Genomic DNA, 14087 nt, shown 5'->3' on the forward strand with positions numbered 1-14087 from the left:
TCTTTGCTTTTTTTCCCTGAGTTCAAGATATTTTTGTTTGTCAGTGTTGGTACCTGTCTTGTTCCAGTTAGCTCAAGCTTTGTCTCTGTTATATAGTAGTGGTCTAGTCTCCTTGGATAACCAGGGGGCATAGTTATATTTAATTTGAATGGTTCTGGGGATGGGTGGTGGTATAGTATTGAGAGGAAAGTTGAGTTAAACTAAGATACGGCATCATCCAAGTTAAGTGTTGTCAAGGAGTGCCATTTACAACATGGCAGAGTGGTAGTGAAGTTATTAGGGTTAAATAATTTTTTACTTCTTACCTGTTGGCAGATGGTAGATTTTACTGTATGGATCTGACTTCTGATTAGGTAGGTTGGAAAGTGGTCACTAAGGCTGTCAGGGAGGCAGCAGGTTTGACTAATGTTGTCTGGCCTGTTTGACAGTATCCAATCGTATTGATTCTCTTTTTGTGGTTTTATTGACTCTGGTTGGGTGGTGGACAAGCTGAGAGAACCTGCAGAGGTTTAAGAAGTTAGTAGTTTTAAAGGAGTTGCAAGTTTGCCAGTCAATATTAAAATCCCCTAGTATTATGGTCTCTTGTGGTAGTGGCATAGATGCCCTTTAAAGCAGGTTTTCTATTGTGTCAATATTATTACCTTGTGGAAGGTAGCAGCCAATTAGGTTAATAGTTTTTTTGTTATTCAGGTGTAGTTTAGTGAGTATTATTTCGGCTGTTTTTAGAGTAGGTATTGGAGGGCTTATTATTTCTATGTTTAACTGGTTCTTGAATAAAATAGCAATGCCTCCACCTTTTTTCAGTTTTCTCATTATGTAGATTGTTGTAGCCAGGAGGAATTAATTCATTGTTAGTTACTACTGGTTTTAGTCATGTTTCAGTAAGCACTACAATGTCGGGAGAGTAGTGGGAGAGATTTGCATCTAGGTCAGAGATTTTGTTTGTTATGCTTCTGATATTAATATTATTTATGAGCAGGTCAGAGGGCTTTCTGAGAAGATGTTTAGTGAGGTGGGTTGAGACTTGTGTTATTGAGTACAATACAACACCATGCAACACCATGTTCTAAAAGTGCTATCAAAAGATAAAATATTGCATTAGTGAGCCCTGACAATATCCCTGGATGAACATGAAGCATGATTTAGCCACACCCCTACAGCACTGTTTTTAATCTCAGCTACAGTCATTCCCCTGCATAACTGATGATCTTCCACAGACCCATCAAATTACAGAGCCATAACTCTGACCAACCTCATATGCAAAACTATAGAAAGACATATCATGGAACTATGCTTAGCTGACTTGAACTACTTAATGAAGCCCTAATCTCTGATTTTCATTAACCCCAGAACTACTATTATTTGCCTAGGCATGTAACCTCTGTAAAAATTGTAATCATAAACCTTATTGCTTGCTTAGATATGTTAACTACTGTATATACAGAATTTTAATCTAATTTTGTTGACCCTGTTGCTTTTCTCCCCGGGCCTCCACTGAAAATGGACATGTATCCAGTTGGACTATCCCAGTCAACAAATGTAAAATAAATAAATAAAATAAATAAATAATCAATCAGGACAAAGGAATCCTCCAAACACTGGTCCCATCTCAGTTTGAATTCATCAAGGTAGGTCATGCTTACTCATCATGGTGGATTTTTTTGAAAAGGTAACCAAAGCAATAGATGCAGGCAAAACAGTACACACGACATACCTCAATTTGGCCAAAGTTATGACACAATTCTTACTTATGCATAGTAGAAAAGCAAAATAAACTGGGGAAAACTCCTTATCTCACCCACTGGATTGCCAAATGGTTCACAGAAAGGATGCAGGAAATAAAAATGGGGGAAGTCACCTGCACAATGAGACCAGTCACCAGTGGAATCCCTTAAGATTCTCTGCTGGGACCTCTCCTGTTTAGCATCTACTTTTCTGAAGTAAAAGCCAACACCAAAGAACTCTGGCCAACTATGTTTGAAGATGACTGCAAGTTAAGAACAGTCACTGAATCCCAATGACTTAGCCATCCTGCAGGAAGTTTTGTTCCAAATTAATAACTGCTGCCAAAATCATGGACTGAAACTAAATGTCAAAAAATGCTTTATTGTACCCTTTGGGAAGTCATCTATCCCAGGGAATGACCAAATTAACAATATACCCCTAAGTGCTGGCACACTCATTTGGAGATTTGGGAACTTATTAAAAAGTCCTTCTTTATAGCACAGTTTATAAATAAAGGGATCATGTCTAGATCATGTGATGTCATGGTCCTCCTGTACTCAGGCCTCATTAGGACAGACACTGAACAGAATGCCCCCTTTGGCATGTATCTGTTCAGATATATGCAACACCTGGGATGCCCACAGGGACACTTTACTGAAAGGATACAAGGCCTAAACAACATGTCCTACATGGACCAACTCAACTTCCTGTCACTATACTTGGTATTCTACAGACTGCTAACAGGTGACCTATATCTGGCATACAAAGCAGTTTCCAACCCATTACTGATGGATTTACTGCACATCAGCAAATAAGTACTCAGTTTGGGCATCTAAACCTCTTCTGCAACATCAAAAGAATGGTTTGAAGGGACAGGTATATCTCACAGAGATTACTGCTGCTCTGGTACAGACTCCCCATCCACATAAAACAAAGTTCATCCCTATCCACATTCAACTGCAACATGGATGTATCAATGGGTATCAGAAAATGTACCTCAGGACTACCCCAAGCACTACTAATGGACAGAGGAATCTTCTAAATGCTTTACCCAATGCATGAGTCTTTATTCTCATTAGGGGTAATATATAATTATCAGTCATGGGATGGGTAAGGGCAATCTGAAACCAAATGGAGTTGGTTAATTCAAGCACAAAAATGGATATTGGCTAGGGTTAAAATGACCCTCGAGAGCAGTTAGCCTGGTACTTACCTATGAACTGATGTATTGATCAGCAACTTATTAACTATATAACAGATAACCAGTTTTTGTCTTCAACCCCGCATGGCTTCCATCCTCATCACAGCACAAATACTGATTTGCTGCAGTTTGTTAATACAGTCAACATGCAAAGAAATGCCAGAAGCCTAGTCTCCACTCTCCTCCTAGACTTATCAAAACTTTTCATACTGTCTGCTACCAGAAACTCTTTCATAGACTCTCTCCCTCAGTGCTCACCAACTGTTCACTAAAATTAAAAAAACAAACACTGTAACATAAGAGGACAAACTCAACTGTTACTTAGCGTAAAACACATTTAATAAGTATATTTTGCAATGTCTATATTTGGGCATTGAGTTAGAGGATAGTGATAGACAAGAAATATGACTTTCTAGGGGATCTCATGCTACCTGAACTAAATCCACAAAAGGAAAAACATCTTTTAGCAAAGACATCAGAAAAGGAAGTTATGGCAAATATTGAGAGACAGAAATACTGTAAAACCCCAGGTTGTGATGGTGTCTTCACTGAGATATGGAGAAAGGGGAAGGGTTATTTAGTGAGATCATGGGTACACCTGATCAGTCAGGTATTGATCACTACTGAAGTTCCATTCAGGTGTAGCAGTAGTTATTCCGAAAGAAGGAAAGAAGGGATAAACTCAGAAAGTCTTATCGACCAATTACTGTGTTGAATCATGACTATCAGGTATTTTTATCTATAACTGCAAAAAAGGTTAACCCCACTGATTTCAGTGCAAGTAGATGGGTACTAGCGTAGGTTCACCAAGAATGGTAGGACATTTGCTAGCACACTTAGGGCACTTTTAATTATTCAGGATGTCTGTATGATTGGATAAGATGTTGCCTTTCTCTTTCACTAGATGCAGAAAAGGCTTTTGACAGGCTCAAATGAAGTTATCTCTTTTTAGTCTTACAGCAAATGTGGTTCCCCATGAAATATACAGACCTACTTATAGTTATTTTAAGATTCAGAAGCGCACGTTAAAATTTCAACAGAACTACTTGAGAGCTTTAGACTAACAAGAGGAACCAGGAAGGGCTGCTCTCTGTTGTCATTATTATCTGCATTGTACCTTGAGACCTTTGCTATTGTATTTAGGCAGGCAACTTGGGAAGGATATAGGTCAAAGGGTATGGAACTGAAAACAGCATTATACTCAGAAAATGTGGTCATAACTAGGAGTTGACCACAGCAAGATAAAGAGAGACTGCTTTACTTGTAAAGCTTTGGTAGATTTGTTGGATATAAAATTAACAAAGACAAGACTAATGCAATAGGAATAAATGTAACCAAAGTAGAAGACTTAGTAAGCCAACATCTAGCTATGTGGGAGGAGGAAAATATTAGGTATTTTCGTATACTGTCAATGCAAAAAAAAAAATGTATACAGACTTGTATTACGCAAGATACAAAAAAGTCGGGTCTATATTAGAACACTGAACTTTCAAAATTTCGAGTGTTCTAATATCGAACCCCAGTAATCGAAAATTTAAAACATCGAACATACAGAACAGCAAATGTTTTCCTAGGGAAAAAAATTTGCTGTTCCAAAACACATACACACAACACAAGCACACCAGACAAACAGCAATCCACACACATACACCTAAACTCTTACACCTAACCATACACTAAACTATACATACACCACTAACTATCCACTTACTTTAACCCAAACCCTAACCCTCACGTCCACACAATCGCACACTTACCTGACCCGCACCCTAACCTTAACTCACCTAACCCGCTCTAACCCTCATGTCCACACAATCACACACTTACCTGAACCCGACCCACCACAGTGCTGAAAATACTGAAGCAACAGAAACGAACAACCAAATTTTTCCCTAGGAAAAAATTTGGTTTTCTGTTTCTTCGATATTTTCAGCGTTCGCTGAAAACGGGTCTATATTAGAACACTCGACATTTTGAAAGTTCAGTGTTCTAATATAGACTCAAAAAAGTTTACAGACATTTTAAAATCTTGATGGAGCTATATCACAGGGTACAGATCCTGCATTAGCATGTGACTCCCTATAATTTATATATAGGTCAGTCCTTTTGGATATCCCCTGAGAAAAGGCTCATTAATAAACTAGATGACAGAATTTTTTTAAGCAAGGAAATAAACCCAGGGTTAGGTGGGACAGAGTCTTGTTGCCAAAGGAGTGTGGGGGGTGCTGGACATTGATTCATACTGGAAAGTGACATTTCTATTGTACTGGGAAAAATACCAGCATAATTCTTACAAAGTTAAATGGAAAGTGATGCTGGAGAAGAAACATGACTGGCTGGGGAAAGATGACCCAGTTAAGGCAATATGAGAAAGGAAAGCAAAACATATGGAAGCTTTGTTCATAATCAATAATCCACAAATCCCTCAGTGAATGATTCGTGTGTCTTCCTCGTAACCAGTGTACCTGACTGAAAGATTTGTGGATTATTGGTTTTGGACTTTACTCTCAGTTTTTCCACCTCGTGGTTTATTAGCTTTGTTCATAAGCATGATTTGTAAAGAAATTAGTAGGTTATAGCAAAAGGAGAACTAAAAAAGAGGCAGCAAGATAGTTTAACAGTAGCTTTCTTGCATTATCGGCTGATTAGACATGAGACAAGAATTATGTAAGTATTTAAGAAGGCCCATGGTCATTGGCTAGGCTTAGTCAAATGGGGAATAAATATAAGAAGGGGAGAAAAAGTTGACAGAGAAGGAATGGCAAAACTGCATAGGACTTTAAGAAAAGACAATATGTTTGAGATATATAATATGAGGGCAGAATGGAGTAGCTTGGTCTGCATGGGACTAGAACTAGGAAGATGGAGACAGATATGTGAAATGGTCAGTAAAGCAAAACAAGTCCAAAAGTTTAGGATTTTTGCATGGAAGGGTCTGCATAAGTATTTCATTCCCCTGACAGAATACAGAGAATATTTTCATTATCAGGCAACACATGCCAGAGGTATGAAGGAGGGGAAATGGGTAATTGGAAACGCACTTTTTAAACTGTCCACAGTTAGACCAGTTTAAGAAAGGGCTAGAGTAAATGTTAGCTAATATTGATAGTAGCTTTATCTACAATGTCAGCAGACAGTCTTATGATGGACATTGGAGAAAAGAGATTACCACCCTTATGAGCTGGTCTGGATAGGGTTGCCACCTTTCATCGTGGCTAAAACCGGAGTAAAGCCACACCCCTCTTGTCATCAGTTACCCCACCCATTTTGTTATGTCACTATGACATCACTCTACGAGGAACGCCCTCTTTTTCCATTCATGCTGCCTCCTTTCGGCTGATTTACTATGCTTTTCTGTAAAAAAAAGCATAGTAAATCAGCCGATTAACAAACTCCGATAGTCTGTTTCCTTTTTGAAACAGAATGCCAGAGTTTGTACAGTGTTGTCCGGACTACCGGAGAATCAGTCTGATTTCCGGATAGTCCGGAAAAAAAAACAGAGGGGTGACAACCCTAGGTCTGGATAATTTTACTAATGGCCAGGAAAGCAATCACTAGAAGATGGGAAAAGATGATGGGTCTCACTGTCAAGAGAGTTCAGTGGAAGAATTCAGGAAGGAGGAAGAGGAAGTAATGGCCAGGAAAGAGAAGGAGATAAGATGGAGATGCAAATATCTACCCTGGCTAAGGCACACAAAGGAGCGAACTTGTATATTTTACAGAAAGCACATTTAACTATTTGCACTAATTACCATTAGTTTTATATACTGTAGTTTGAATGTGGAATTCGAACTACAGTTGCAGAGAACTAAGTTAAGTGGTTTCACTTGATAGCTATTTTTTTTGCTTTCTGCATTATGAAATGCTTTTGTTTTAGGATTATTTATGATGCAAACATCAGTATGCACACTGACTATATGCATCGGCTAGATTGGACTGTAGTTTGGTAGGAGATTAACTGGACACTCTGCTGGTGAATGGAAAGTGCAGTACGCAAGAGGATCGCACAAAGTACTATATGAGAGTTCTTAATAAATGAAAATGTTTGTCACTTTTACAGTTATGAAATATATAGCAAAGCACCTGAAAAGCAATCCTTGCTTTTTTTCTGGTGCTATCATTCTTAACTCTAATGACAGATTTTAAAGCGAAGGAAGTAAATTATCAGCTTTAGTTGCAGCTTTGAAATAGTTTCCTGAACTTATTAGTGTTTGAAACTGAAAGTGTAATAGATATTTTAAAAGCAAAAGTGAAACATTGCATTAGGTAACTTAAAAAAGTATGTAAGACTGTTATAATGGGAAAATGGTTCTATTTCATGTAGCCAAACCATAGTTCAACAAACCTATAATGCAGTGAAAAGGTGTTGCAGAAATATGCAGCCAACAAAAACTTCTGTAAAAGGGATAAGCTCTGGCCTATTACATGGGTGGATAGCCTCACTATCCAAATTAATATAATCTCCTCTGAGGTTCTGACACCTTGGGTAGTTTTTGTTTCCTTATAAGGGTTCATTGCTGTCAAATTTAGTGAATCATTGTAATTAATTTTTTCTTCAAATGTTTAATCTGCTATTTGTCATCATGCTCCCATATAAATCAAAATGTTTCACATTACTATAAAAATATAAGAAATGTGAGCAATCAAATTTCAAAATTCTGTAGTGCTGAGCTCTAAATAATATACATCTGTGCATCAAAAAGAAGCCATGCCTGGATTTCATAGTGCACCTAAAGCATTATAAAATGACTGCATAATAGTTTTTATTGCCAGGTAATATTATTTCGGTTTTCACTTTTGAATAAACCTGCTTTATGTTTTTTTTCTACTGGCATTTTTATATTTATCTCTTGATAGATGCATTTTGTGATAAATATGAAAAGTCCTCTTTTGAAATCTTTTTTTTTTTTTTATTGAATTGTATACTTTACCTTGCCAAAAGCTCTTTGGTTTGATCCGTTAGTATTGCACTGTCTGCTTTAACCATGCAGGTAAGAGCTGAGATTACACCTGCCTTTAACAATCGTTTCACACGCTTTAGTACAAAATCCTTCTTATCCTAAAAGTGAAAAGAAAAACAGCTGGTGAGTTTTCTGCCATAATTTCACATGAAAGTCATAGAGAAAGATCTAGCAATGTTTCTAGATTTTACCCACTGCTTTGCACAATCCATAGATCAAACACAAAAATAATCACTCTGGAATACAGTCTGCGGTGTGTATCAAGTCTGATTTTCTCTTGTTACCATTTTCAGTACACTACATGAATTGTGTTGTTTGAAGCATGTGAAGTTACTGAATGCTGTCTTGGGGAACATAAAAAAAAATAAACTTTCACATGAACTACTTTTGCTAAACATTCAAAGAATTTTTTTGCAGGTGGTACAAGCCCTCTGCATCCCTCATGTTGGGAGATACCCCCCACTACTGAAATTATATATACCAATTGCACAATAGTTGAGAAAATGAAAAACTCCACCATCTGTGAAGGTGGTTTTGGTGAACATTCTTCAGCTTTTTATATTCATTGAAACTGTATTCTGTGACTCAACCAAATCCTGTTCCATGACTCATGTTCTTCATAAGTAATTTAAATTACCCTAATAAAGCTATGATTTTTCTTTCAGTTTCCTATTGCTAGTGATCCTGTCATTAACTCTTGTAAGTTGCTTTCACTCATCTTATGTATGTATTATTTGGTCTTAGGACATTCTTCAGACACGATGTAAGCTGTAAGCTAAAGACAAATACAGTTTTAACAACGTAAATAAGATGCACCATTTCAAATAATAGCAGTCAGTTAAAAAAGGAGCTGCACTTCAAAAAATACCTTACCATAGAACGCATTAAAAAACATTGAATTAAAACATTTACAGTGAGCTGGACGATAAGAGGTTTAATTTCAACCAGCCATTATCCTTGAAATAATGACATTTGTGGGAATCTCCAGGGTATTCTTTTTTGTCTTGAATTAAACCAAATTTTGCTCTCTCCCACTGTTTACTTAAAGGCTGTTCCAGCTTCTAGTACAGTCTTTCTAAATAACATATCCCCCAAAGTGACTTTAGGACTGGTAAAGCTAAGGCTTCAATAGTGGAATGCAAGAAGCTGGTTGATATTGCTGTCTCCTGGTCCTCAGGGGTACAGCATTCTGTATTCAACAACATGAAGGTGACTGCAGTTAGCAGGTAAGTGACTCATGCAATGACAGGTAGCCATTTTGTCTTTACACAGCTGATAAGGAAATAAACTTAAATACTTCATTTACTGTTTACAAAACACGTGCATTGCTTGGAGAGTGGAAGGCCAGTCTTGAAAGTTGAATTCAAGTCTATAAATGAGGACAGTCACTCTTGTTAACTTTTGTTTCATGTGTTAGGTGATTTGAATGCTTGTAACATACTTTACATTGTTTAAGAACCCTGTTGTTATTTCAGCATGAAACTTAAATGTGAAATGGTAGTCTAGCTACATTCATAAGCATTTACAGGCAGGCACTCAGCTTACAGACATGTGATCAGGGCCCTTAATTTCATAGGGAGATCACAGAAGTGTAAGAACTCTGAATTTCAGGGTCATTTTGGAGCAAAAAACCTCAAAGAGGAGAAGTCTGAATTTGCCAAACCTCATAATATTTTCATTGCTCTGAGGTGGAGCAGTCTCAGAGTTATTACAAATAAGCAGCAGAGTTTGGGAAGTATAGTCCACACAGCCAGATTGAAGTGATCTGAATACACCCTATAGAAATGTTTTTATGGCCTCAGCTGGGGTGCCTTCTGTGCGGAGTCTGCATGTCCTCCCTGTGGTCGCGTGGGTTTCCTCCGGGTGCTCCGGTTTCCTCCCACATCCCAAAGACATGCTGTAGGTGAATTGGACACACTAAATTGGCCCTAGGTGTGAGTGTGTGCCTTCTGTGGAAGGTTGGGTGCTGGGCTGGAAACTCGACACTGTAAAACTACGCTGCCAATCATGAGTGGACAGGTGATACGCTGTGGTGACCCCTAACCGGGAAAAGCCAAAAGGAGAAGAAGAAGATAGTAAGTTTCGTTATGTAGCACAGTTACTTGTTGCTTCCAGTTTTCTGTTCACAGAAGTAGGATTCTGTGTTCATAGAAGTGGGATCACTACTTACTAGTCACATATTTCTGCCATGTAGGTGTGCAGAACAACATGCTTGATGATATAGTAGGGATTAGGTTGAATTTATGTGGATTATGCCAAATAAAAACATTAAAAGCATGTTACAGATGTAAACTAAGAGCAAGGCCAGATCTAGCACAAAGTGACTTACTCAGCTGCATAGGACCCAGTGCTAGCTGGAAGGCCTAGCCTGTTTGACATCAATCAGCATTACAAAACAAGTCTCACTCTATCCCAACCATATCCAGGGCTGGAGTAAGGCAAGTGTAGATGGTACTGCAACTCCATGCTCACAAGTCACTTTTACCACTTCATCTTTCTTCAAATTATTTACCTGCCCATTTCAGAGAACTGTAGCAATCACTCTTTGTTTGCCATTGCATTTCTACCAGGTGCACAGATGCCTGACTTCACTGTAGCTGTAAACAATCAGTGACAAGGCGTCTATGTGACTGCTTGCAGAAAGTTTAGTTGTACGCATGTTTGAAATGATTTAGTAGAAAGGACAGCGAGTGTGTGTAGATGCAGAGATTTTTGTGTTAAGGATGCCTCATTATAGCTGGGGTTTCATTATGCTACATCAGTTGGGCATTTCTTTCAACTTCTTAGCACAGTCTGGTATCTCATAGATGCAATGCTTAATGGAGTTTGTTTTGCAAAAAAAGGAACCTGTTGCTCTGTTTTTATTTTGGGTACTGTGGTGAGATTGTGCTCCATACTCTGTACACAGAAATAACCTAAAATGCTTCTTTACTGAGTTATCAATATACATAAAGTAAAAGTCATGCACATTTTACCAAGGAAAAAAAATACATGTAAGCATGTTTGTGCATATCCATATCTATCTATCTATACATATATATATATATATATATATATATATATATATATATATATATATATATATATATATATATATATATATATATTTACTATCAAAATGTTGAAGTGCAGTTAGGCGAATATCAGAACGCTGAATGTGTGTTGGTTGATTCCTGTACTACCGAAATTGCAATTTTACAAATCTCCTTTAACAAATGCCACTGTACATTCACTCATATGAGGTTGACATTGCGAATAAAGATTGTGGTACAGTGCAGACAGGGAAAGTTACCCTTTTCCTCAATGTAGTGTGATCTCGGAGCTGGAATTTATAATTTGCAGGGGATGTGGGGGGCACAGGGAGGGTTGCCCATTGCCCACCCCCTGCTAAAATATGAATTAAAGTGATGTGCAGTACTGAAATGCATATGTTTGTACTGCTGGCAAGCAGGCAGGTAAGTGTCATCAGATAAACTTTTAGAAATGTCGAAGCTGTTTTAACATGTTTACCTAATTAGTATTCAGGCATTTGGAATTTATTTCAATGTTTGCGTACAAAATGTGTTTATGACATTCGAGATTTTCATATTAAACCTATATATATATATATATATATATATATATATATATATATATATATATATATATATAAAGACAGAAGTATATATAATACAAAATCAACAGATGATGTACAGACTGTTTTGACAAATTAGGTTGTAGAAAAAAGTGTAGTAGAGCAAAATGAAGGATGGTGGTCATAGCCAGATCATGGTCAAATGGGGCCCTAGGTAGGGTAATGGATCAGGGCCCCTCCAGCCATTCCATTGTCCTACTACTTGGCTACCCCCCCCCCCCCAGTTACCATAAACACTGCTCAAACCTGTCAGTATGCATACTGTTTTTCCCTTTTACTTCTGCAATGATTAGAGATATTTAAAACTTGTATTTCAAAATTTATAGCATAAACACTGATAACCATTTGCTAAACAAAACAACAGTCTCACAAGGAAAACAGACTTGGCATAACAGTAAACTTCTCTGTCCATGAAGGTCACATTCATTGAAACAGCATTGAAACCCACTTTGAAAGAAAATGCATCTGACCAATGGCAGATTAGGTTTATCTTTTAGCTGTTTTCAAATCATAGGCCCCTTGCACATATTTTAGTACCATGTATACATGCTTGTGTTCTTTGATGCACCATCCTGATTATATTAAATTCCTTGTACAATACAGCACCACTTGTTAAAGCGAATCTTAAATTTAAATAGTGGGTCTAGTAGGGTCTTGTTATTTTATTTTATTTTATGTTGTGGTTTACATGTGTCTTAAGTGTTGGTTTGAACATTTTCCCAGTCAGCAATGAAACAAAACGTATGAACCAATAAAGAAAAAAATACACATTACAGAACATTTCAACCACAAAAGATCACTCAAACTTCTGTCATTATACTCCACCAATATCAGTGAATATACACAATCTCTGCAGAAGTAAGTCATCTTAATCATTTCTAATTAAAGACATCCGTAACTAATGAAGAGGTCGCTGCTGGCAAATTACTTTCCATTTCAGTGTTTTATGTACAAATTCAGTGCCTGCTGCCCTTAAAGAATAAATTCAAACTCCCACTAGAAATAAGGAACCTTACACACCCCAAACAATTTAAACTAGCCACCAAAGACTACTTCAAGAAACACTATACCTGCCACTGCTTTAACTCTCCCTGACCATAACCAACCAAACTAGCCCTGTTTATCTATTACATTCCCTTTTCTTCTGTGCAATTTTCAAAACTATTCCTTTATTTTGCTTATTGAACTTTAGATTAGCTAACTTTTCAAACTTCAGCATTTTGTTTCTTATGCTTTAATTGTTATTATGCTTTTGTTTATAGTACTGCATAATTCTGGCAACTACTGTATGTGATTTGTAACTTATTGAATATCACTCTAGTAATTTTTGCATGTACTCAATTTTCAAAACTATTCCTTTATTTTGCTTATTGAACTTTAGATTAGCTAACTTTTCAAACTTCAGCATTTTGTTTCTTATGCTTTAATTGTTATTATGCTTTTGTTTATAGTACTGCATAATTCTGGCAACTAATGTATGTGATTTGTAACTTACTGAATATCACTCTAGTAATTTTTGCATGTTCTGGATCTTTTCTCCCCAGGCCTCTGCTGAAAAAGGGCTTCTGCTCAGTTGGACACTCCCGGTCAACAAATGTAAAATAAATAAAATTTAAAAATTGCCCACGTTACATTTAAAAAAATTCTTAAGCTGGTAATATTGTAATAGGGAATGGTTGTCAAACCAGCAAAAGGCTCATAGTTACTAGGCATCTCATCCAAAGAAGGACACAATCACTAGTATAGCACTCCCCTTAAAGGGCATTACAATATCAGCACTCTATCTACATGATGTGGGAGTAGAACCCTTAGCTTTCTGCAGTAAAGGCAACTACGCTACTTGTTGTGCTACTAACACTGCTTTCAAATTTTATAGCACAAACAGATGAAGGCCATTTGCTAAACAAAACAGTTAAATATTGAAAACAGACTTAGCATGAGCAACAGTACACCTCTTCCCTTGAAACTAAACATGTTTTGAAAATGCACTGGAACTCAACATTCTTTGAAATGCACAGAAACTCAACAATCTCTAAAACGGCATCTGTTTAGTTGGTGTAGAGGATTCGGGCTCTAGTTTCTTGTACTCGGGGTACAGGGTTTGAGCCTGAATAAGTTAATCAACATGCTGCCCTTAACTGGGGCATTACACATGCACACACACCTCTGTCTGTCTTGCTGGTTATACGAGCTGCAGTCACTATTTGTTAATCAACCTGCCATCCCTAACTGGGGCATTACACACACACATACACACACACACACACACACACACACACACACACACACACACACACACACACACACACACACACCTCTATTCATGGTGCTGGTTATACCAGCTGCAGTCATTATTCTAGTGGGTGCTCACTGTGGATTTCCCATCCTGATAGCCATTACATTTCTAGCACCTGCTCTGACAGCTCAGTCTTGTTCCATACAACTCTCCTTCTCTACTGGCATGTGACATCCTATGTTAGGATGCTTAATGCTGTCCTATAGGTTTCAGGGGCTTGCTGCTATTTTTCTTACTGAAGTCTCCTGCTAGGTCCTAAAGCCATCCAGT

General features: G+C 37.5%; 1 protein-coding gene across 2 annotated transcripts in view; it reads right to left on the reverse strand.

The window, feature by feature from the left end:
- UNC45B (unc-45 myosin chaperone B) overlaps positions 1–14087 on the reverse strand; it is a 373967-nt gene that overhangs the window by 76653 nt on the left and 283227 nt on the right. For both annotated transcript variants that reach the window (XM_044064331.1, XM_044064332.1), the window contains exon 14: positions 7858–7985. In XM_044064331.1, coding sequence (XP_043920266.1) covers positions 7858–7985 — 128 coding nt within the window. The remainder of the gene's footprint in view (positions 1–7857; positions 7986–14087) is intronic.

The sequence above is a fragment of the Protopterus annectens genome, chromosome 2.part2 (genome assembly GCF_019279795.1).
Source record: "Protopterus annectens isolate FY-2018-M chromosome 2.part2, PAN1.0, whole genome shotgun sequence".
NCBI classification, from domain to species: domain Eukaryota; kingdom Metazoa; phylum Chordata; order Ceratodontiformes; family Protopteridae; genus Protopterus; species Protopterus annectens.